Genomic DNA, 26,979 nt, shown 5'->3' on the forward strand with positions numbered 1-26,979 from the left:
CTCTTGAAATCCCCAGCACCATGGTTTCAATTTATTCAAACTACCCACTTCTACAACACCAGATAGAAGTTTTTCCACCACTTCCTTTTTTTGTTTAGTGTGACATAAATGCTCCGAAAACATATATGAGAGTAGGAGTGTGTTATAGGCCTAATGACTGTGATGAGTATAACAAGCATCTGTTCAGATGTGTAGAATAGGCCTAATAGAGATATATAATCTTATCTAGAAATTTGAGTGTCATCAAAGAGCATAGAAGCATTAGACTGTTTTTGTGAGAAATAAGACAGTACTGAGTTTTAGAAGGATTGGATTTAAGTGTTGTATATATTAAGACATGTAAGTCAAGCCTTTGAAGCACAAAAATTCATCTAACATTTTTAGATTAACTTAAGTGGTGAGTATAAAATCCTAAGCATGAATTAATACCAATGTACTTACATTTACTACATATATACAGTAAACTTTGTAAACTCCAACACTTTACGATCTGGAATACTTTAAAATCCGGTGTATTTCGCACACACACAAAAAAAGTCAACATTTCAACATTTTAAAATCCAGAAATATTAACAAAACAACCTGGCACTTTTAAAGGCCAAGATTGTATTTGACTTAAAAATCCATGCAAAAAAATTAAACTTCTGTTTTTATAAGATGCTGCATTACTGTTTTGTTCTTTAAATCTTGCTGGCCACAAGAGAGGGTGCTGACGCTCTTTAAAAAAAAAAATTACAGCTGTGAGTTACAGGCTCCGAAAAAACGATAAGTGTTTGCTTTTTTATTTACATAATTGTTATTTTATATTGTACTTAATATATAGTCTTATAGTTATAGTTACGCTGGTTATTTTTATTTTAATTTAGATAAAGAGTTTTTGTAGATTAATACTTAATATAGGTAAAACCGTTATTTCGTTTGATTCTTGCATTCATTGTTTTTGTATATAGTGGTAGGGAATTCAAATTTTTAATTGAGGTAGCTAGGTAGCTCTAATGTATAATTATATAGAGTAATACGCTTCACTGTTTCTATTAGATAGCGTAGTATTGAAATTTAATTAATTTAATTTATTGATCTTATTAATTTAAAGTGTCATGCCCCAAACTAGAGCAACAAAGCAACGGGCACAAAGTGGCAGGAGTGCTGTGACCCGGGGGGAGAAGTGAGGGGGGGCGATTCTCCAACGCATCACAGCCTAAAAAAATGTGCAACTTGTGAAATGTTTGCCGAACTCTGGAACTGAACATGATATTGCCATGGGGAATGTTTTTGTGTGTGCACGATGTAAGGAAATCAGGCGACAACTCAGCATTGTTATGGGCCTATATGAGAGTTTGAAGGACAGGGTGGATGCCCACGAAAGATCAAAATTGAGGAGCCCATCAGGCTCTCAGCTGCCCACATCAACGCCAGAGCTTGCACTTGGTCATCACGCAACACAGCGGCAACCCCCAAGGCAGAATGCGCTGGTCCCACAGGAACTAGTAGTTGTTGTTGGTGACTATTGTCAGGAAAACGGGAAACATGCTTTGTAAAAAGGATAGGTGGAACAGGACCAGGGTATGTCTGCCAAGGGCAAAGGTTGATGACGTTGTAGAGCGGATATCATCTTTTAAGGGCACAAAAGGTGATATAGTTGTACACGTTGGCACTAATGATATTAAGAGTAGGAGACCGGCAGAATTACTTAACAAGTACAGGTCACTGTTGAACAAAAGCCGAGAATTAGGGTTGAATTTGAAAGTGTCTGCAATTCTGCCCAGACACGATAGAAGGGAGTATATGATGAGAGTCTTGTCGATCAATTCGGCCCTGGAAAGATTGTGCAAGGCTCAAGGGATAGAATTTTTTTCAGCCTGGACTGTACTTGTTCACAGGAGTGACTGCTTCTACAGGGATGGGATACACTTAAATAGAAAGGGTGCAAGAATATTTGCTGATGCTATTGAGGCAGTGTTAGATGGGTTGGAAAACTGATAGCTTGGGGGGATACAAGGACTAATAGATTAACAGTAGCCATAGGCAAAGGTGAAGGTGATTCTTGCACAACTTCTATTAGAATAAGTAGTGACTTGGAGCAAGGGGTATTGGGGGTTTCAGGGATGGATGGCAATCATCCTGAAATAGGTGGGTATATGGGATGTGTTAGGGTAACTAGGAATAGGAACATGTATGCTTGTATGTATACCAATGTTAGAAGTATAGTAAATAAATTTGATGAATTTGAAGTGTTGGTCAAGACATCAAAGGCGGATATTGTTGGGATAGCAGAGACCTGGTGTCACACAGATATAAGGAATGCTGAACTGGAATTTGGGGAATACAATGTGTACAGAAAGGATAGACAGGATAGAAAGGGAGGAGGTGTTATGCTGTTAATTAATTAGCAGATTAGGACAAAAACTAAATTTCAGCATATATAGAAAACCCACTAATAAGGGGATGCTTTTGCATTTCCACAGTTATCATCCCCAACCATACAAAAAATCGGTCATGCTGAACCAATTTCTTAATGCCTTTAAATATTCTTCCACCCAAATTTCTCTAACCACTGAAATAAATGAATTAACTACAAGATTCTTAAATAGGGGTTACTCGCTAACCTATATAAACAAAGTCAAAACAATAGCCCGTGATAAAATAAATAACAACAACCTCGCAACAAATATTGCACAAAAATCTGACAAGACCAAAATACATTTCATCACCATTCCATATGTCGAGTACTGGTACAATAAACTTAATCAAATATGCAAGGGAACCGACATGAAAATCATAGCAAAACCCATGAACAAATTATACACATTCTTCAGAAATCAACCTTCAAACACCACATTCCAATCACAGCATGACCTCATATACAGCATCCTATGCAAAAATTGTGACACTGTTTATCTAGGATCTACCATGGGAGTGGCACAGCTTCGAGCAAAACAACACGAAGCTTCTGTGCGGGCGGGTTGTTCAAATGCATCAGAACTTTTGTTCCACGCAATAAATGAACGACATTCATTCAGCTTTAATGAAACAAAAATTATAAATATTCAACACAACTATCACAAACTACTTATTGCAGAAACCTTAGAGATGAAACTACATGAAACTTCAATCAATATCCATAGGCTATTCCTATTGTCCAACGATTGGTCACTTATACGCATGCGTGAAGAACAAACAGTACAGCATAAGACAAAAGTTTCGGATTAATTGTGAGTTGCTCTGTTCCTGTGAACATGACGCCCGAACAGTTCTAGTCCGACTTAAGGAATGTAGAGAATAATCCCTCCCCCCATATCCAATTTTATTAGACCCCTAAATTTAACTCTGAAGTCCAGCTATAGGACCGAAAGAAATAATCGGTCCATATTTATTAAACAGTTTAGACCCCAAAAACCTAATTTTATGCCAATCCAAGTAATCGTTTCCATGCTGCCAGAAGTATGGTGTTTGTAGACAGCAGCCATGAGCGCTCATTGTTGAGACCGCACGGTCTGAACACTACGGTTCTGACAGTGGGGAAGATGTCCCACCTGCTGTACAAAATAGATATCGCCATCCTCAAGAATTATTAGCAAGTTGGACTAGGAGAGTTGGAAAAGAAGCTTCCTATATCTAAAATAAAGGTAATCCCTGTTGATTTATAATATAATAGAATATAGGAATTATCGAGCACTTAATAGCTCTCAGTTATCAAAGCTGTTAACTAAGAAAAACATAAAATCAAAAGAAGTGCATCCAGTTGATATAGATGAACAGTGCACTGTTGAGTCAGTTTGGTGTGACATAAGCACTGCGAAAGCAAAAATAAGAGTAGGAGTGTGTTATAGGCCTAATGACTTGAATGAATACAATGAACAATTGTACAGAGAAATAGAGTGGGCTAGTAAATTAGAATATCTTATAATGGGGGATTTTAACTTCCCAGATATTGACTGGAACTTGTGGGTTGGTCACTCACACACTAGTCAGACTTTTGTGGATTTATTGGATGATTGTTTTCTGCAGCAGCATGTTCGAGAGGCAACCAGAGAAAGTAATACTCTTGATCTGGTTATCAACAGTGATCATTCGTGTATTAAGAATTTGCAGATAAAGGAACCACTAGGTGGCAGTGATCACAGTGTACTGATGTGGGATTTACTTAAAGATTTAATTACCATCAGGAGTAAAGGAAAGGGTTTTTGCTTCCGTAAGGGTGAGTACAGTGGTCTCTGACAGTTTTTAAATTCTAAGTGGGAAGCATTCAAGGAATTAATCGTGGAAGCTACTAAAAGTTTCATACCTATTAAGAAATATTGTTCAAGGTTTAGGCCAAAATGGTTATCAAATGAACTAATGAGACTCGTGACAGAGAAGAAAAATTAGCATTAGCATTAGTAGAGGCATTTGATGCAAGAAAGCAAGCTTATGCAGCATCAGCCAAAAAAAAAAAAAAAAAAAAAAAACCCACTTCCACTTCACCCCTCTGTTCGTTCAAAATACCTGTCCAGCTGAGCCTTAAACTTATTTAGGCTATCAACCTCCACCACAAGGGATGGCAGTCTGTTCCACCAACCAAGCTGGCTAAAGGCAAATTTCCGCACGTCTATCCTACATCTGTCTTTCCTCAATTTGAATTTATGCCCTCTCAGGTGATTTTTCTGAGCTAGAGGAAGAATCCCATCAGCATTGAGCATGCTTAAACCATTCAAGGCTTTATACACCTCTATCAGATCACCTCGCTGGTGCCTAGTCTCCAGACACTGTAATTTGCAAAACTTAAGCCTTTCTTCGTAAGAGCACCCCTTTGTTCCATTCACTAATCTTGTTGCCCTTCTCTGTACTCGTTCCAGCAGCTCTACATCCTTCTTGAAATGAGGCCTCCAGACCTGTATACAGTACTCTAGGTGTGGCCTGACCATTGCCTTGTACAATGGAATAATCACCTCCTTATCCCTGCTGGAAAAATTCCTGTATATCATTGACAATACTCCATGAGCTACTCTTGCAGCCCGTCTGCACTGCTCAGAGAACTTCATATCTGCCTGCACAATCACCCCCAAGTCCCTTTCATTCTCTACCACTGTCAGTGTAGTACCACAGAGTTGATACGTTGCTCTGGGGTTGCTGTTTCCCATGTGTAGTACTTTACATTTGTCAATGTTAAACTTCATTTGCCACCTCTCAGCCCATCTGCTCAACCTTTCCAGATCCTGTTGCAGCAGTGTAGTGTCAGTAGTGTCCTTGACAACCCTGCCAACCTTTGTATCATCCGCAAACTTGGACATTAAGCTTGATATACCATCATCAATATCATTTATAAATACAGAAAACAATAATGGACCCAACACTGAGCCCTGAGGGACTCCACTAATAACATTAGTCCACGATGAGCAGTGTCCATTGATTACCACTCTCTGTCTTCTCCCACTCAACCACCCCTTTATCCATAGCAGCAATTTGCCTCCAATGTCACACTGCTCCAATTTGTGTAGCAGTCTTCCATGTGCAACAGTATCAAAAGCCTTTCTAAGATCCAAGTATATAATATCAAAGTTATTCCCTGCATCCAGTTCTTTTGTGACTGCATCATAGTATCCAATCAAGTTGGTCAGGCAAGACTTCCCCTTAACAAAACCATGCTGTGTCTGAGCTATAACTGAAGTCTTGTCTAAATGATCCTGCAGTGCTTCTTTAACCAGTGCCTCCATTAATTTTCCTGGAACAGAAGTTAAGCTCACAGGTCTATAGTTACTTGTGTCAGCCTTTGATCCTCCTTTGTGAATTGGGGTCACATTTGCACATTTCCAGTCTATGGGTACCTCCCCTGAGTCCAAGGAAGCTCTCATAATTATGGCTAAGGGTTTGCTTACTTCCCTTGCTGCCTCCTTTAATATAACTGGATAGATCCCATCCACCCCAGGTGCCTTTCTTGTGTTTATCTTCAACAGTTTCTCCTCCACTTTACTCCCAGTTATTTCAAGATTCTGTAGCTTACTGCTAGAGTTGAATACACCTCTGGCATTCCCCTTGCTGAATAACTCCTCATGTGTGAATGTCGATGCAAAATATTCATTTAGTTTGTTAGCTACCTGAGCAGGATCATCAACAGTTGACCCATCAATATCAAGTGGACCAATCTGATTCATCCCCTTCCTTCTAGAGTTTACATAAGTAAAGAACTCTTTGCTGTTTTTCTTTGCATCCCTTGCCAAGGATTTCTCGTAATCTGCCTTCGCCTGCCTAACCTCCTTTGTAACTTGGTTGCATATCAACTTGTATCTATCATAGGCTTCTGTGTCGTGTTAATTTGTAAGTATCCCATGCATTTTTCTTCTCTGCCATATGCCTCATTAGTTCATCTGACATCCATTTTGGCCTAAACCTTGAACAATATTTCTTGATTGATTGATTGATTTGGTAGTTGTTGGCGCATCGGCTTCTGTGGCCATATTGCACCTCCCAAGGTTTTTGCAGTACTTTGATCCAAGCCCGAGGCGGGAATCGAACCCGCGACCTTTGGGTTGCCGGGCAGGTACTTTACCCACTCGGCTAGCCCGGTCGGCCAATATTTCTTAGTTGGTATGTAAAGCCTAGTAGCTTCCAAGATACGTTCTTTGAATGCTTCCCATTTTGAATTTGCTGTTGGTAACATCATCAGTTGGTCCCACTGTATAGAATTTAAATACTGTCTCAGTCCATCGTAGTCGCCTTTACTAAAGCAATAACCCTTTCCTTTCCCCCTAATTGTAGTTACCTCTTTGAGTAAATCCCACTTCAGCACACTGTGATCACTGCCACCTAGTGGTTCATTTATCTGCGGATTCTTAATGCATGAAGAATCACTACTAATAATCAAATCAAGAGTATTACTCCCTCTAGTTGCCTCCCGAACATACTGATGTAGAAAACAATCACCGATAAATAAATCCACAAAAGCCTTTCTAGTGTGTGAGTGACCAGCCCCCAAATTCCAGTCACTATCTGGGAAATTAAAATCTCCCATTATAAGACTCTCTGATTTACTGGCCCACTCTATTTCCCTGTACAGTTCCTTATTATACTCATCAGAGTCATTAGGCCTATAGCACAGTCCTACTCTCAATTTTGATCTCCCAATGCTTATGTCACACCAAACTGACTCAACACTGCACTGTGTAGCGATGTCGACTGGCTTCACTTCCTTGGTTTTTATGTGTTTCTTAACTAATAGCATAACCCCTCCCCCCTTCCTATCCTGTCTATCCTTTCTGTAGACGTTGTACTCCCCAAATTCCAGTTCTGCATCCCTTATATCTGTGTAACACCACGTCTCTGATATCCCAACAATATCTGCCTTTGATGTTTTGAGCAATACCTCAAATTCATCAAATTTATTTACTAAACTCCTAGCATTGGTGTACACGCAAGTATACCTGCACCTGTTTCTATTCTTAGCTACCCTAACACAACCCATGTGTTTATTTGTACCGCAATGGCTCCCAGCAGTCTCTGAAATACCATGCATCTTGTTTTTCAGGCTTCTGCTCATTCTAATAGAAGCAGTGCAAGAATCTCTTTCACCTCTGCCAGTGGCTACTGTCAATCTATTGGTCTTTGTTCCCCCCCAAGCTAGCAGTTTTCCGACCCACCTAACACTGCCTCGATAGCATCAGCAAATATTCTTGCACCCTTTCTATTTAAGTGTATCCCATCCCTGTGCATGGGATGCATATAAATTATATGCAAATGCATGGGATCCCAAATGCATGGGATGCATATAAATTATCAAGCTACTCAGAAGCCTATGGCAGATATAAGCTAGTCTGTAATCAGGTCACAAAAGAGGTTAGACAGGCGAAGGCAGATTACGAGAAATCCTTGGCAAAAGATGCTAAGAAAAACAGCAAGGATTTCTTTACTTATATAAACTCTAAAAGGAAGGGGATGAATCTGATTGGTCCACTTGACATCGATGGTTCGACTGTTGATGATCGTGCTCAGATAGCAAACAAACTGAATGAGTATTTTGCATCTACATTCACACATGAGGAATTATTAAGGTTTGAAAATGACAGAAGGTTATCAAATAGTAGCAGGATACTTAATGATTTTGTAATAACTGAGAGCAAAGTGGAGGAGAAATTGAAGTTAAACATAAGAAAAGCACCTGGGGTGGATGGGACTATCCAGTTATATTAAAGGAGACAGCAAAGCAACTAAGCAAACCCCTAGCCATAATTATGAGAGCATCATTGGACTCAGGGGAGGTTCCCATGGACTGGAGATGTGCAAATGTATCCCCAATTCACAAAGGGGGATCGAAGGGTGACACGAGTAATTACAGACCAGTTAGTTTAATTTCTGTTCCGGGTAAAATAATGGAGTCACTGGTTAAAGATGCATTGCAGGATCATCTAGACAAGACTGCAGCAATAATTGAGACATAGCATGGGTTTGTTAAGGGAAAGTCTTGTCTGGCAAATTTGATAGGATATTATGATGTGGTTACAAAGGAAGTGGATGGAAAAAATAATTTTGATATTATATATTTGGATTTCAGGAAAGCTTTTGACACTGTTGCGCATGGAAGACTATTGTACAAATTGGAGCAGAATGGTATTAAGGGTAAGTTGCTACAATGGATAAAAGGATGGTTAAGTGGGAGAAGACAGAGGGTGGTAATCAATGGGTGCTGCTCTTCGTGGACTAATGTTATTAGTGGAGTCCCACAGGGTTTGGTGTTAGGTCCACTGTTGTTTTGTATATTTATCAATGATATTGATGAAGGTATATCAGGCTTAATGTCGAAGTTTGCAGATGATACAAAGGTTGACAGGGTTGTTAATGACAGTAATGGCAGTGTGCTACTGCAACAGGATCTAGATAATTTGGGCAGATGGGCTAAGAAGTGGCAACTGAAGTTTAACCTTGAGAAATGCAAAGTACTGCATATGGGTAGAAGTAACCCCAGAGAAACGTACCAACTGTGTGGTACTACACTTAAGGTGGTAGAAAATGAAAAAGACCTGGGAGTAATTGTGCAGTCAGAATGAAGTTTTCTGAGCAATGCAGACAGGCTGCCAGGGCAGGTCATGGGGTTTTGTCAATGATATATAGGAATTTTGCTAGCAGGGAGAAGGAAGTGATTGTCCCTCTGTATAAGGCAATGGTCAGGCCATGCCTTGAGTACTGCGTACAGGTCTGGAGGCCTCATTTTAGGAAGGATGTAGATTTACTTGAGCATGTACAGAGAAGGGCAACAAGATTGGTGAGGGGAATGAAGGGATCCTCTTACCAAGAGAGACTTAAGTTCTGCAAATTGCAGTGGCTGGAGACTAGGCACCTGCGCAGTGATCTGATTGAGGTGTATAAGGCCTTGAATGGGTTGAGCATGCTGAATTGTGATGGGATCCTTCCACTTGTTCAGATTACGAACCTTAGGGGGCATAAATTCAAATTAAGAAAGGACAGATGTAGAATAGATGTGCGGAAATTTGCCTTTAGCCAGCGGGTGGTTAATTGCTGGAACAAACTTCCATCTGTCGTTGTGGAAGTTGATAGGTTGAATAAATTTAAGGAGGAACTGGACAGGCATTTGGAGGGAATGGTGTGTTTTTTTTTTTGGCTGATGCAGCATAAGCTCATACACTTGCTTTCTTGCATCACATGCCACTACTACTACTACTACAAAAACAGTTTAAACTGCATAGGCACTGCAGTGGTCGTAATTCTCACAATAGAGCAAACCTGACCTTGCAGCAAGTTTCCCTGGTATCACATTACTTTCAGGCAGAAAGCTGCACCAAAAGGCTAATCAGCTATTTGTTTAATCTTATCACAGCCTGTTTCAGAACCAAGCGGTACCTCATCAGTTGTAAAGTTGTAAAGAAGTTCTTTACAGTTGTCAAAATTATGATGTAGATTAAGCTATCTTATGAGGGACCAGTTAGTTCTGAAACAGACTCTGATAGCAGTCTTTTAAACAAATAGTTTTTTGGTTCATCCATCTGCTTGAAAGTAGTGCAATATCAGGGAAACTCATTACAAAGGTAAGTTTGTTCTGCTGTGAGAATTAAGACCATTGTATTATCAGTGCAGTTTAAATTCAGACAGGCTGCACGAGTAGCTCAGGTGGCTCTGGCTGATGCTATATAAGCTTGCTTTCTTGCAGTATATGTCTACTAATGCTAAAAATCCTCTTGGCTGTAAAAGCAGATGAAAGGAAACAGTACAAAAGTCCTGCAAAAATCTTATAATTTCTTTGAGGACTCTTTTGGCTATGATATAACTTTAAATTTCTCTCTTTTAGTTCTATCTCTTATTAGGCTGGCCATACAGCATTAGCATGATCTGGTGACTTTTTTACTTCACTCCAGGAGAGTGCAAAACAAAAGATTAAAAATGCCTGGTTTTGGTATAGCACTATAAAAAATTTTCATTAAATCTGTGGTTAAACTCTTCCATAAACAGTGATTTCTTGACATGCACACAAACAATAGGTTCCACATGCACAACCAGGTTTTCCCCACCATTATAACCAGTCACAGTTCGTCAGTGCATAGCTAAAGCAGGAGAAAAAACTACAGGTGGCTCAGGGTTATTGAATATCCCACTCTATATTACTGATGTGGCTTGACAATTGCCTTATACAATGGGATAATCACCTCCTTATCCCTAATAGCAAAGTTCCTGTATATCATTGAAAAACCCCATGAGCTGTCCTAGCAGCCTGACTGCACTGTTCAGAGAACTTCATATCTGACTGCACAGTTACCCCATTTCTTTTTTGCTTTTCACTACCTTGAGTGTAGTACCACATAGTTGGAACATTACTGTGAGCTTACTGCTACCCATATGCAGTACGTTGCATTCATCAATGTTAAACTTCAGTTGCCATTTCTCAGCCCCTCTGCCTAATTTTTCTAGATCCTGTTGCAGTAGCATACCTTTATTGCTGTCATTTACTATCCTGCCAACCTTTGTATCATCTGTAAACTTAGACCTTAAACCTGATATACCTTCATCAGTGTCATGAATAAATACAGAAATCAACAACTAGCACTGAAACCTGTGGGACTCCACCAATAACATTAGTCCACAAATAGCAGTGTCCATTGATAAACACTATCTTCTCCTACTTGTTCATCCCTTTATCCAGAGCAGTAACTTGCTCTTAATGCCTCGCTACTCCAATTGGTACAGCAGTCTTTTATATTCAACAGTATCAATAGCTTTCCTGAAATCCAAGTATATGATATCAAAATAATTTTTTGCATTCGGTTCCTTTGTTACTGCGTAATAGTATACAATCAAATTGGTCAGACAAGAATTACCCATGCTGCATCAAGTATAGCTGCAACTGTCTACATTGTTCTGCATTACTTCTTTAACCAGTGACTCCATTATTTTCCCTGGAACTGAAGTTTACTAACAGATCTGTAGTTACTCATGTAACCCTTTGTGAATTGGAGGTACATTTGCACATCTCCATTTATAACATGGATATCTCCAGAATCCAAAAAAATATTCTCATAATTATGGCTAAGGGTTTGCTTACCTCCTTTGCTGGTTCCTTTAATATAATTGGATAGATTCCATCCATCCCAGGTGCCCTCCCCCCCTTTTTTTTTAACTTCAAAATTTCTCTCACTTTCTTCAGTTATTCCAAAATCATTTTGCTCACTGTTACAGTTTGATAAATTTCCTGCATCTACTTCCCTAAAGAATCCCTCATGTGTGAATGTGGATGCAAAATACTCATATAGTTTGTCAGTAGGCTCAGGTAGTGACCATAATGTCACAAAATGGGCAATGTCCAAAGAGATTTCTGTGTTTAATGGGAATGGTGATTGCCTCAATTTCAAGGTGAGGACTGTGGTGGATTGAGGTATTTTTTGGGCTCTATTATCTGGGGTGTGGGGGGGGGAACAACTACACTGGTGTGCAAAATTTAAGGACCATTCAGGTTTTCATCTGTAGCTTCTCATAGGAGTGGCCTGAATATGGGAAAAGTATACCAAAGGAACCTCGTGAGGTACAGAAATGATGAAGGAAAAAACACCGACACAACAACGGAAACAAAATGGTACAGAGGGAATTTATTCAAAAATGGCAACGTAGCACTGGCTGCTATGATACAGATGCATCACTGCCAAAGATGGAACAAAGGGAAGAGGTGGTCCTCAGTAGGAGATATGGCCACCCCTAATGTCGATGAAGGCTTTGCACCACCTGTCCATACTTAGAACAGTGTTGTTGATAAGTTATTGCAGTAACATCGTCCATTCCTCTGTCAGCACCATCTTCAGCTGGTGAACATTTTCTGGTGGGTGTGGACATGTCGCTAGGCGTCCCGCCAGAGCGTCCCATATGTGTTCGATGGGATTTAGATCGGGAGAACGGGCAGGCCAATCCATTCGAACAATGTCCTCACTTTCCAAAAATATATCAACAGCTGCAGTTGTGATGGGGTGTGGCGTTATCATGCATAAACACGAACTCAGGGCCAATGGCACCTCGGAACAGACGCACATGGGAAAGGATTACCTCAGTACTGAGGTAATCTGTGTGTAGCGTGCACCGGTTACAGTATCAGTTCTGGAGTTGTGTACGTCCATCCAAGATAACGCCTCCCCAGATAAGAACACCTGGACCGCCATATCGATCCCTTTCAGTGATGTTTGTGGGGTGATACCATGTGCCAACCTCTGCCAGATTAGCTGATGTCAAGAATCACTTCTGAGACTAAATCTACTCTCATCAGTAAAGAATACCTTAAGTAAAGATTTTGTGGTTGTAACCTTTAGAAATAGTTTTGGTCCTTAAGTTTTGCACACCAGTGTATATGCTATTGTATATAAGTTTGTTATGGGAATTAAAGTATTATGAGTTGTAGCTTTCAGGATTTATCCTGAAAGCTTCAGCCATCCACATAGAAGACTGCTGTACAAATTAGAGCAGTATGGCTGTAAGGGTACGTTGCTGCTATGGATAAAGGGATGGTTGAGTGAGTGGGAGACGACAGAGAGTGGTAATCAATGGGCACTGCTCTTTGTGGACTAGTGTTATTAGTGGAGTCCCCCAGGATTCGGTGTTGGGCCTATTGTTGTATTCTATATTTATCAATGTTATTGATGAAGTTATATCAGGCTTAATGTCCAAGTTTGCAGACGATACAAAGGTTTGCAGGGTTGTTAATGACTGTAATGACAGTACATTTCTGCAGCAGGACCTAGAAAAGTTGGGCAGATGGGCTGAGAGGTGGCAACTGAATTTTAACATTGACAAATGCAAAGTACTGCATATCGGTAGCAGTAATCCCAGAGTAATGTACTAACTGTGCAGTATTACACTCAGGGTTGTGGAGAATGAAAAAGACCTTTGGATACTTGTACAGTCGAATGTGAAGTTTTCTGAGCAGTGCAGACAGGCTGCCAGAGCAGCTCATGGGGTCTTGTCACTGATATACAGGGATTTTGCTAGCAGGGATAAGGATTATCTCTTTGGATTATCAGTGATTATCTCTTTGTGCAAGGCAATGGTCAGGCCACAACTTGGGTACTACATACAGGTCTGGAGGCCTCATTTTAGGAAGGATGTACAGCTTCTGAAACGAGTATAGAGATGAGCAACGAGGTTGATGAAGGGAACAAAGGGTTGCTCTTACCAAGAAAAGCTTAAGTTCTGCAAGGTGATCTGATTGAGGTGTATAAGGCTTTGAATGGTTTGAGCAAATTCAGTGCTGATGGCATTGTTCCTCTTCCTCTGATTATGCACTTGAGGAGGCATAAATTCAATTGAGGAAAGACAGTTGCAGAATAGATGTGTGGGAATTTGCCTTTAGCTAGCAGGTGGTTGATTGCCGGAACAAACTTCCATCTGCCATTGTGATAGCTTAAATAAATTTAAGGAAGAACTGGACAAACATTTGGTGCTAATGTGTAGGTGAAATGGGAAGGTTTTTTTTTTTTTTTTTTTTGTCTTCTGCAAATGCATTTGTTTCAGAGGATAAATGCTTCAAAAGAATGATGCTCAAGTGGATGACAAGGGAGGTCTTCCATGGTTTTTTCTTTTGCTCAAGGATTACTTGAGCAAAAGAAAAAACCATAGGATAGTTGCAGACTATTTTGGGATACTGATTTATATGAGTATTATAAGCATATGTATAATAAAACCACTGATGGGATAACACAGATGGAAACTGGATATGAGAAATCACTAGCAAAGAGAGCTGAAAACAGAGACAGCATTTGTTTCAGAGGATAAATTCTTCAAAAGAATGATGCCCAAGTGGATGACAAGGGAGGGTAGGGATTTAACTGATTTATATGAGAAATTATCCACTGATGGGATAACGCAGATGTAACTGAATATGAGAAATCACTAGCAAAGAGAGCTGAAAACAGAGACAGCATTTGTTTCAGAGGATCAATTCTTCAAAAGAATGATGCCCAAGTGGATGACAAGGGAGGGTAGGGATTTAATTGAGCAAAAGAAAAACCATAGGATAGTTGCAGACTATTTTGAGATACTGATTTATACAAGTATTATAAGCATATATATAATAAAACCACTGATGGGATAACACAGATGGAAACTGAATATGAGAAACATTAGCAAAGAGAGCTGAAAATGGAGACAGAGTTCTTTTTGTTTGTGACTACAAACAAAGGAGAGTGAATGAGATAGACCCCTTATTGATCAAAACAGAAGAAACATAGAAAGCCCAGCAGATAGTGACCGATTTGAATAGGTGCTTTTGCAAGGATTTTTACAGTTGAAAGTTCAACCTTCTTAAAGAATGGTGTTGAAGATAGGAGCAAACTGCATCAAATTAAGTGATATAGCAAGCTTGGAGAAGAGAATGGATAAAATAATGAAACTGAGTTGAAAGTAAGGCTCCAGGAATGGATGTAATACATCCTTTTATGTTAAAAACGGCTGCCTATAAGCTGGGGAGAATGCATCATTCAATTGGAGAGGTTAATGAGAATATCATTAGATTCTTGGACAATCCACTCCTGACTCCCAAATCCACAAAGGAGGTGCAAAACACATTGTGAACAACTATAAACTAGTGAGTTTGAATTCAGTAATTGGAAAGTATGAAGTCAGTAGTTAAGGAAAAGGTACAGGGCCATCTCAATAGGAATGGCATCCTTAGTGAATCACAGCATGGGTTCCTGAAGAGGAAGTTTTGCCTAAACAATCTAGTTAATTAATATGATGAAGTCATAAAACATTTGGATGTAAGGCCCAACTTTGATATTATTTACCTCGACTTCAGTAAGGTTTTGATATGTTTACCCATGAAAGGCTGTTATGTAAACTGGAGCACATTAGGATTCATAGTAATATCCTTCATTGGAACAAGAGTTACCTAAAAGATGGGAGACAGAGAATAGTCATAAATGGACATTCCACATACTGCACCAGTGTAGAAATTGGAATACCTCAGTGATCAGTATTGTTTCTTATCTTCCTTAATGACATTGATGTGGGAGTGCAGGGAAGTTATCCAAGTTAACTGATGATTTAAAGGGGATTAATGACCAGAAGAAGACCATTTTTCTTCAAAATGACCTAGGTCAGGTACACAAATGGAGTTTAATACTTCAAAATGAAAGGTTTTGTTCCTAGGGAATAGAAGGTGTTACATTATAAGCGAGTAGAAAAGTTAAAAGTAGTTCAGGACAAAAAAACTTAAAAGTTATGATTCGGTGAGACATGAAAATTTCTGGGCAGTGTAAACAAATGGCTAGGGAGACACATGGTGTCCTATCTCTGATATATAATACCTTTGCAAGTAGGGAAAAGGGTGTCCATCATCTCTTTATGTAAGACTTTATGAAACCACATTTAGAATATTGTGTTCAGGTCTGGAGGTGACACTTGAAGAAAGACAAGTGTCACCTCCAGACCTGAAGGTGACACTTGAAAAAAGACATGGAGCTTCCAGAATTAGTTTATGGAAGGGCAACCAGATTGGTAAGGCATACTAATTGATGTTCATATGAAGTATATCTTATAAAGTGTGTGCAGCAAAGTTTGGCACTTGGCCACCTTGGGGAGGGAGAGGGGTGTATAAAGTGATTGTTTACTTCTGTATAAGTCCCAAACGTTGGATCAGTAAACTGAACATGAGAGGTATATTTTTACTGGTAGTAGAGACAAGAATTGTGGACACAAATATAAAATTTTAGGGAGTAATAGAAGGTTGAATCTCATGAAGTTTCGGGGAATGTGTTGTAGATTAGAGTCTTAAAGTTTAGTAAAGTTCAGAGCAGAATTGGGTAGCCACTTTTTGGCAATGGGAAAAGTATGAGTAATTGAGAATTTTCCTCCCCTTTATTTTTTTGGCACATGCAGAAAAATGTTGGATTCATTGCATTATTTTAGCCATTATAACACCAAGTAATGGACACTTAACTCTATAAATTTAGAGCTTCAAATTGAAAATTTATTGGGTACTGAGTATAATTCAGTTACAATTTAGTGAGCTAATAAGTAAATAAATTGACCCTGTACTCAACTACTTGACAACCTTTATCTCTCTCTCTCTCTCTCTCTCTCTGTGATTTGGTGTTCTTTTTTGAAGCCTTAGTGCTGTTCCTGTAATTCCTGCATGTATTTATCCATTGGTTCACTAAAATGCAATTGAATTATCTCAGTACCCAATAAATTTTCAATTTTAAGCACTAAATTTACTTGGGAGTTGTGACCATTATTTAAAATCATTCTAAGTAATAAATTTCTAAACTTAAATTTCCCATATATAGTTTTAAGGTTTTTTAATTGAGTTTTTTTAGTGCAAAAAATTTATTTTCGTGCACTGTTTTACAAGATTTGGAGTTTCTAGTATTGATCTTTAAGTTCAGTTTATAGGTTTATTATGTCACAAAACAAATAAATCTTAGGGTTAGGTTTATTCAGTTAGCCTTAAAATTAAATCTAATCATGGGGGTCGGGTTCATTCACTGAACCTTAAACTCTTGAAACTTAAAATATTTAAGCTATAATTATTGAATAAGCATAAATATCTAATTTCTTTTTGTTTTTAGTTGAGGAAGGCTGCTGATAATTATGCTAGGATATTTCTCTTCTCAGTGCAGAACATGCGCAACAGTAAACTTAGAGATGTTCGTCAGGAATGGAAACCTAGCAGGTAAAGAAATGTAAATATTATTAATTTTATTTCTAAAAGCTGTTCTCAGAAAACTGTTCCATAAAGTTCAATTTTTTCTGTTTTTGAAACATTTTTATCTTCTCATTTGTTTTTTTATCTCATGATTGGTTCCTGTCAAAAGTTAAAAGTGGTTCAGAATTTGTTTTCTTTCTAGTTATATACCAAAAGTAATTAGTTGAAGTTCTGTGTATAATTAAAAGGTTCTAAATATAACTATCTTATAAGCAGTTCTCTATTTTTATTTTGTTTTAGTTGCTGAAGTAGAGTAAATATATAGAAACAGTTTGTGTGATTGGTTTGTAGTATGTTTAATCCCCCTTTGTGCATGCATATATATTTTTCATGTATATAGACTCTGTGGATTATGATGTATGTATATACACATTTCAAAGCCATTTCAGATAGTGTCTATTTATGTAGAAATGATCTAGGAATCTTCAAATAGATGTTGCTATATCTTATCTGTGTTACCAAGTAATTGAAGACAATTTATAATAGATGGCAGTAAGATAGTAGCTCTGAAAATTGGAAAGAAAACTTGTGGCTGTTAAGCAGCAATTGTACTATTTGGAATTGCAAAAATCATAATTGAATAAATTCTCTGTAATCTATAAGTTGATGAAACCGAATCACACGATGTGTAAATAGGTGAAGAGAATATTACTGTATCAAAAACCAAGAAGTAATTGATGAGCTTGTTTATGTTATGGTTATTTCATGATTTTTTATTATTTTTTTTTTTGTTCTTCATTCTAATTTGATTTTTGGCTATAATTTCACCCTAATTTTGAACATTCAAATAAAAATAAAAATATATTAATATTTAAATTGTTTAATTACATGGTGTTCATTTTTACAAAACTTAAATTAAATTGATAAAGAAACTCACTCCACAGAGCCCATCACCATTGAAACTCACCACCTATTATTCATATGTGTTTTCAAAATTTACCACCACAGGCCAATATGCATTCTGGAAATTTAGCAACACGAACCCACATGCATTCCAGGAACTCACTTGTGAAAGAATTAATGCCATTATATTCATGAAGGGTAAGATTTCATCATATGTTCCTGAATTCTTTAGACACCTCTACAATCAAAATGGTACACAGTCTGTAGATTTTCACTGAACTGACAATTAACATGCAATATGTATTTTTGTGAGGGATCTGTCAGACCGAGCATCACTAATGTTAAGCTTCGTATCTTTTTTAAAAGGCCCATTAATTGTTACATATTGAAGTCAGCATCAACAATTGTGTGCATTGACACCGAATGAAAAGGGATTGTACAAGATGTTAATGGTACGTTCTTTTAATTTAACACTAATTGAATTGTACATGAATATGCTTCTGAAGTATTGATGACTGAAAACTTGAAAAGGAGTTATAATATTAATTAGCAACGATGGTAGCCCTGTGAATACTCAGTATTTATATAAAAATACAGCTCAGAGTGGGTTGCCTAATATAATGTAGTCTGATATAACCCTTGTAATGTCAAACAAATATGTAAGTTTCCTTTTATACTCAGTAGAGCCATTCACAACCAGAAAGGCGCCTCCGTAGCCAGGTGGGAAGGAGCAGCAGTGCGTAGCACACTCTTCTTGATTAGACCGGGGTTCGAGCCCGTCACCACCAAATACGGAGGATGCGGAAAGGTCAGGGAATGACCACCGCATATTCCCGGAGCAATATGGCCTTAGTTGCTAATGCTCCTAAAAACCAAATAATAAATAACATCACAACCAGAAGCATATAAATTCCAGCAGTGGGCTGTGAAATTTTTGTGGCAGTGTACCGATTCATGCTCAAAGTATGTATCAATGGTTACATATCCAACACCACATCTAGCACCAGATTGAGATTCAACCTTAAATTATCTAGTCATTCCAACTGGAAATTGGATTGTTCCATTTAAAGGCGAAATTGAAACTCTAGTCTATTACTATGAATATATGATCGGTAAATTATTTCAGTGATAAATTTGTAACAGGCTAAATGATATGCTTATGTTGTCTTGAATAGTGAGTAGCAACCATTTCTTCTCATGTTTTTCTTAAATTGAATTTCGTGCAGTGTTTTGCATAAACTGTATTCTGTCATGGCATTCATAAGTAGAAATTATTGCATTATTGTGCTGAAAACAAGTGCACAATACCATAGTATTACATAAAAATTTACTCATAAAAATTTACTCAAATTTACTCAAAAATTTTACTCAAATAAAAGGAAACAAAAAATGGAACTTGTTAAAGTAAAAATCACATTTTTTATTTTAAATTACATTGTTTTATGTTAAGTAAACATGAGTAATTTGTCATTAATCATCGTTGGAAGAATTAAGGAGCGTGTTTCTTTGAAAATTTTAAGTTTATTTCGATTTTAGCAAGTTATTTGACTCAGTCCCTTTTGAGAGGTTACTGTATAACAAGCTGGAACACATTGGAATTACTGAAAAGATTCTAAGATGGATTACAGGGTGGCTGCACAGCAAAAGGCAGAGAGAGGGTTGTGATTAATCGATATTCTTCAAGTTGGAGTAACATCAGAAGTGGGGTCTCCAAAAGATTGGTTCTTGGACCACTGTTGTTTCTTATTTTCATAAATGACATCAATAAGGAGATAGGATATGATGTCAAAATTTGCAGACAATATAAAGATTGGGAAAGTTGTCAATGATCATTGCTAAGCAGTGCTCTTTCACGATGACTTGAACAGGCTTCAAGAATGGTCAGAAAAGTGGCAGCTATGTTTTAATGCAGCAAAATGCATGGTCTTAAACTTAGGGAATATCAACCCCAAAATAACTTATACAGTTGGTGGGGTTGGAGTAAAAACAGTAGAGGAAGAAAGGGATCTGGGAGTTACAGTATGGGCAGATATAAAGTTTTTCTCAGAAGTGTAAACAGGTGGCCAGGGAAGCCCATGGTGTTCTGTCAACGATTTACCAAACAGTATCTTATAGAGATAGGAGGCCATAATCCAACTGTATAAGACCACATGTAGAACACTGTGTCCAAGTATGAAGACCTCATCTGAAAAAATGAAATTGGGCTTCTTAAAAGGGTCCAAAGATGGGTAATTTGGTGAGATTGGCAGAAGATCAATAGTACAAGGAAAGATTGTGTGCTTGCGCGGGCGTGCACGCTATAGAGCTTGGCAACTAGGTGCCTTAGGGGGTACTTGATTGAGGTTTATAAGGCTCTGTGTTTATAAATTTTATAAGGCTCAGAGTCATTAGTAAAACAAGGGAAAGTGGAATTTTCTCTGTTGCAAAGATTTCTAGAACTGGGAGCCATAAATTCAAATTGCAGGGGAAGAGGTTTAGACTAGATTGTAGGTAGTTTTCTTTTAGCCAGCAAATCATTGATTATTGGAACAAGTTGTCTCCCCAAGTAGTTGAGATAAATTCAAAGGTCAACTGGATAGTTACCTATGTGAGGAGAGGTGCAAAATTTGTTTCATATTTTCTTATCTACTTTTTTTTTTGGCCAGTAAACATTTTACTGTTCCGTTCTTGCACTATATGGCTAATACTAACATATACAGGGTGATTCACTACCGGTGTGACAAACTTGCAGGAGGTGTCGGGGGCACAAAGACGAATCGGAATCACATAGCATTGCAGGGTCCGAAATGCCTTCGTCATGCGGTAGAGGACGTTGAACGGGAGGTCGCGTGAACAGCGATCCCGCTGGAAGTCAGCATTTGCGAACCGTTTCTGTTGAAGAAACCAAGTAGCAAAAATCTTCCGGAGTGGATAATCCGCAGGCTCCAATGATTGCAGATGGTATGAACTCATTTGGTTTGTTGACAGTATCATCCATACAGCGGATTGGGAAATACCCAATTGTTGGCCTATCGCTCGAGTACTGGTACTCGGATTGCCGTCTGCAAGACGTAGGACATTCTCCTCATTGTCTGGCATCCTCGTTGTTCGCTCTCGATTCATGGTACCTCTCGTGAAACAACCAGTCTCACATAACCTTCTGTGCACACATGCGAAAATCGCATGATGAGGAGCACACCTGTGTGGGAAACGTTCCTGGTACAAAGCACAGAGTGGCATGTCTGTTACAGTCCGCAGCTCCATACGCGAGGTGCATGTCGGCCAGTTCAACGTTTGAATACTCGTCCATCCTACTACCTCGGGAACCGGTTCGCAAATGCTTACTTCCAGCGGGATCGCTGTTCATGCGACCTCCCGTTCAACGTCCTCTACTGCATGACGAAGGCATTTTGGACCCTGCAATACTATGTGATTCCGATTCATCTTTGTGCCCCCTACACCTCTTGCAAGTTTGTCGCACTGGTAGTGAATCACCATGTACAATGTCAACTTTTGTGCGCTTAAAAGATAACTGTTTTGCAGTATTATTGGTTTTTACCTGTTCTAGATATCCTTATTGCACATTCATAAGGCAATGGTCAGGCCAAGTCTTGAGTACTGCGTACAGGTCTGGAGGCCTCATTTTAGGAAGGATTTAGATTTGCTTGAGCGTGTACAGAGAAGGGCAACAAGATTGGTGAGGGGAATGAAGGGATCCAAGAGAGGCTTAAGTTCTGCAAATTGCAGTGGCTGGAGACTAAGCACCTGCGTGGTGATCTGATTGAGGTGTATAAAGCCTTGAATGTGTTGAGTATGCTGAATTCTGATGGGATCCTTCCACTTGTTCAGATTAAGAACCTAAGGGGACATAAATTCAAATTAAGAAAAGATAGATGTAGAATAGATGCGTGGAAATTTGCCTTTGGCCAGCGGGTGGTTAATTGCTGGAACAAACTTCCATCTGTCGTTGTGGAAGTTGATAGGTTGAATAGGTTTAAGGAGGAACTGGACAGGCATTTGGAGGGAATGGTGTGATATTTTTTTTTTTTTTTTTTTGGCTGATGCTGCATAAGCTCATACACTTTCTTTCTTGCATCACATGCCACTACTACTATTCCTCAAGAGGATATCAGACACATTTTTGACTTTCCGCCAAGACATACAATAGCTTACTCTGCAGCTAATGGGAGTCACCCTTCATATTTATATATGCTGGTTTTCTGCATTAAATGATGCAGAAATTTTTCTCCTCATGTTTTGATCATTTCTTGCCTTACCTTTAACTATTTATATACCTAAGTTTAGAGAAATAATGTATTTGTTTAGGGTGGAACATTTTTTTTCTGATACTGAATGTAGTTAACTTTGTTAACGTTCCCTTTCTTATAGATTTTTCTTTGGCAAGAATAAAGTAATGGCATTAGCATTAGGGAGAACTCCAGATGAAGAGTATAAAGAAAATGTACACAAGATTAGCCATTATTTAAAGGGACAGTGTGGCTTATTGTTTACAGATAAAGAAAAAGAAGAGGTCTTGGAGTAAGCTATGTTTGACATAGTTTTTTCAGCTATTATATCAATTCATTAGCATATTTTGTTTACATTTTACTGTAAGATTAATTCTATATACACTTCTGGGGCGAGTGATTTCAATTCTAGCAATGAAATCTATCAATAGAATATTTTGAGTATATATAAGAAAATATTTTATCATATTACTAGAATTATGATCACCTTTGATTTGGTTTGTCTGCTGCTGGGTTAAGGCCTTTTCACCTAACTTCCATATTCGTTCGAGTTATCTTTGCCACTGTTTAAATGTTTTAATAAAACACAGTGTACTGCAATCTAAGCACGAATTGTGTCACTCCTCCCCACCTTAGTATTCATTTTATCTTTCAAAGAGCTGGGTTTCACTTGGTGACTAACTACCTTATTCCATCTGATGTGAGTTCTGTGAATAGTGACTGGCCTGTATCCACTTCATCTCTTTATTCTTTGAAATAAAATCTTGGAACATTATTTGCTTCCTGAACTATATTTCTCTTTTTGTTGAATCTTGTAATTCCAAAAATGTTGCACCCATTTTTCATTTGTGTATGCCATGATATGATAGGCAGAATACATTAATTCATTATTTTATCTTTAAGCTTATTTGGTAGATTACTTTTTCAGAGGTCACTGTACTTTTTGAAAGTCACTCATCCTTAACTAATCAGGATGAATGATCTTAAGCCTAAACTACTCCCGTTTTTTTTTTTTTTTTTTTAATATTTCTCTCCGCTTGTCATTATCTGGCCAAGATAGCGTTACTGCTCTGTTTCTTAAGAGCCTTAATTTTCAATTGCTATTCTTTTGTGTAAGTGAGCATCTGTTATATACAATGTTAGTCATGTTCTTGTTTCTTTGCTGACTTCATGCAACTCCTGTAATCTTTCTTCTTGTGCCTTGCCAGGTATTTGAATGTAATGGATTTTGGGTGATTATATCATACAAAAAAATTAAAAAATAATAATAATAAATAAAATAAACATGTTATTTAAATAAAGGAGCGGGTACTATTTCAGTGCAGCCATTGAAATAGATTGAAAAATGATGCTCACTGCACTTTTGATTTTCCATCTGGCAATATGGTCCCCCAGCAGTATAGACAGAAAAATGGAGTGCAATATGAATATTATTTCTCAAACTAAAATAAATATATTTTTTTATTTATTAATTATTATTATTTTCTTTTTTTTTTTTACTCAAGTTCTTAAGGAAGCTGTCACAAAAATGTGGAATCAGTTCAATAAATTTTTACTTGTTAGAATGCATCACATTCTAACAAGTAAGAAATTCTATCTGTATAAGACTCAGCTTGTGTATAAGCTTCATGGCAATGACATGGAGCCTACGGCACAGTCTTGTGAATGGTTTCTGCAAGATGATTGTTGTTCGGTATTGGTCAGTATGAAGCCTTGTTTTTTAATTAATGGACATAACTTGAGATATTGGACTAGTGTACAGTGAAGACTGAAGTAACCATGTTCAGCATGATTCACAAGTAATGTTATTGGTAGGAATATGGGATGGGCAGTTACTGGAACCCTACTTTTTCAACAATACTATGGGCAGAACTTATCTGACTGTGTTGCAGCAATTACTTGCATGTTTCTTTAATGATACTGAATTATCACAATGCATGATTATGTTTTTCTGGCATTACTGTGCACTGCCGTACTTTGTACTCAACACCCATTGGTTCCTCAAAGAGTTTCCAATAGGTGGATTGAAAGACAACGGACAACTGAATAGCCAACATGATCTCATATCATTCTATTTTTTAATCTAAGGATATCTGAAATCTGTGTATTAAAGATCATTCCAGCTAGTTCTGCAGAGCTACAACAGAAAATGATATCAAAATGTGCAAAGTTCAGTGAAGACATGTTATTAAGGGTTCAAGAATAAATTATATATCCTTAGAATCAGGACCTGTTTAGAATTAAATGGTAGAGTATTTGCTAATTAGATATAATTTAGCATATGTTCATGAACATTTTTCAAGTTATTACATTTTGTCTCTGTGTAACTTTTGGAACATCCCCCCCCCCCTCTCTCTCTTTTTCTCATGATATTTTGAATAAAGAATATTACATAGCATAGAATGTTTTTAATTTAAAATCATCTCACAGTGACCAAGTGAATTAGAAATTGTATTGATTTAAAGAAGGTAAAAGAAGGCTGCTGGAAAAGATTTACTTTTGTAGAGCACAGAGTGATCTGTGCCAAACATTTATTTAGTGGGATCTGTTATTAAAACCATAATCAAGAACAAGAAAAAAGTCTTGGAATGTGGTGGGATAGCAATGCTTTTAAATGTTATTAAATTTATTTCTATAAGATGATGCATTGTGTAGAATTTCCATGAGTACTACATTCAAGGAAAGACACTGAGTTTTGTGTGAAGATCTTAAGAAAAATTTGAAGGTCCAACATAACCTTTCACTGGTAGGAAGTAGCTAGATTTGATAGATTCTGTATTATTATACAGGGAGATTGTAGTTTAAAATGCTACCAATTTAGCATGGATTCGCTGAGTGCTATTTTCACAGGATTGGAAATTAAAACCCTACTATTCCACTGCGCTACTCGTTACATGCTACGATATTCATGCCAAAAGACCAATACAATAGCGGTATGAATAGTAATTGTAACTTACAAAATCACTAGAATATTTTGTATCCACATTCATATGAAGAAGTTTTTTGGGATGGGTATACTAGATGTATACCTAATTGTAATTGGGAACTAAATGGTTTTGTGATAACCTGGAGCCTTTTGATGATCTTGATGGAATCTATTTAATTATATTAAAAGAAGCAGCAAAAGAGGTAAGTAAACCTTCAGTCATAATTATGAGAGAATCCTTAGATTCAAGGAATGTTCCTACTGATTGGATATATTAAAATGTTTCTTCTATTCACAAAGAGGGATCAAGGTGGTGAAGTCAATAATTACAGAACTGTAAGTTCCGTAGCCGAGTGGACAGGAGCGGGAGTGCAGTAGCACACGCTCTTTTAGAAGACTGGGTTCACGCCCCTGACTGCTGAATATGGTCGATCTGCCAACCCACACTGGACCAGCATGGCAGATTATGATCCATTTCCCTCAGCATGAATTGTTGAGGAGGCTTCCATCCTGCAGTGGATTGATAATGGCTGCACTTTACTTTTTTTTTTTTTTTTTTTTTAAGTTTGAATTCTGTTCCAGTGAAAAATAATGGAGTCTGTGATTGAGACTCCATTATTTTTCAGGGTGGTTGTGACAGGAATGGTGCTATAAGATAATTACAGCACAGATTTGTGCTGTAATTACCTTAAGGGGAGACCCAGACCAATCTAATCAACTGTTATGACAAGTTACAAAGCTGAAAAGCTGGATGTAAAAATTAATAGTAATTTTTAGCATTAGTGGTGACAAATGATTCAAGAAATCAAGTTTATACTGTATCAGCAAAAAAAAGGAAAAAAGAATGACACCTCCCATTTCGCCCATTCATTACCTCCAGTAGTTTGTCTAGTTCTTCCTTGAATTTATTTCAACTATCAACTTCCAAAACAACACATGGAACACACAATCCAACAATCAACCATTCATTGGCTAAAGGAAAACTTTCGCACATCTGTTTTGCAACTGTCCTTCCTAATTTGAATTTGTGACTCTTGTGTGTGGTCTGAGCAAGAGAAAGAATCCCATCAGCATTGAGCTTGCTTAATCCATTCAAAGCCTTAAACACCACAGTTAGATCACCTCGCAGGTGCCTAGTCTCCAGATATTGAAATTTTCAGAACTAAACCCTTTCTTGGTAAAATCACCACTATGTTCCGCTTACTAATCTTATTGCCCTTCTCTGTACTCGTTCCAGCAGCTCCACATCTTTCCTAAAATGAGACCTCCAGACCTGTATGCAGTACTCAAGCATGGCCTGACCATTGCCTATACAGTGAGATACTCACCTCCTTATCACTGCTAGCAAAACTGTATGGCATTGCCAGAACTCCATGATCTGTCCTGGCCACGGTCTTTTTCATGTTCCACTACCCTGAGTATAGTACCACACAGTTGGTACATTACACCCATATGCAGTACTTCATTTATCAATGTTAAACTTCAATTGCCATTTCTCAGCCCAACTGCCAAACTTTTCTAGATCCTTTTGCATTAACATTCTGTCATTAACTATCCTGCCAGCCTTTGTATCATTCACAAACTTGGACATTAAGCCTTATATGCCTTAATCAGTATCATTGATAAATACAGAAAACAACAATGGTCCCAACACCAAACCTTGAGGAACTCCACTAACGACGTTAGTCCATGAAGAGCAGTGTCCATTGATTACCACTCTGTCTTCTCCCACTCTGCCATCCCTTTTTTCATGGCAGCAAGTTGCCTTTAATTCCACATGGCTTCAGTTTGTACAGTGGACTTTTATGTGTAACAGTATTAAA

At 37.9% G+C, this 26,979-nt stretch overlaps 1 protein-coding gene across 1 annotated transcript in view; it reads left to right on the top strand.

The window, feature by feature from the left end:
• RpLP0-like (ribosomal protein LP0-like) overlaps positions 1–26,979 on the top strand; it is a 54,644-nt gene that overhangs the window by 9,415 nt on the left and 18,250 nt on the right. The window contains exons 3-4 of the mRNA XM_090385289.1: positions 17,025–17,128; positions 22,373–22,522. Of these exons, the coding sequence (XP_090241415.1) occupies positions 17,025–17,128; positions 22,373–22,522 (254 nt within the window). The remainder of the gene's footprint in view (positions 1–17,024; positions 17,129–22,372; positions 22,523–26,979) is intronic.

This window comes from Mastigoproctus giganteus, chromosome 11 (genome assembly GCF_048544385.1).
Source record: "Mastigoproctus giganteus isolate SK-2022 chromosome 11, ASM4854438v1, whole genome shotgun sequence".
NCBI classification, from domain to species: domain Eukaryota; kingdom Metazoa; phylum Arthropoda; class Arachnida; order Uropygi; family Thelyphonidae; genus Mastigoproctus; species Mastigoproctus giganteus.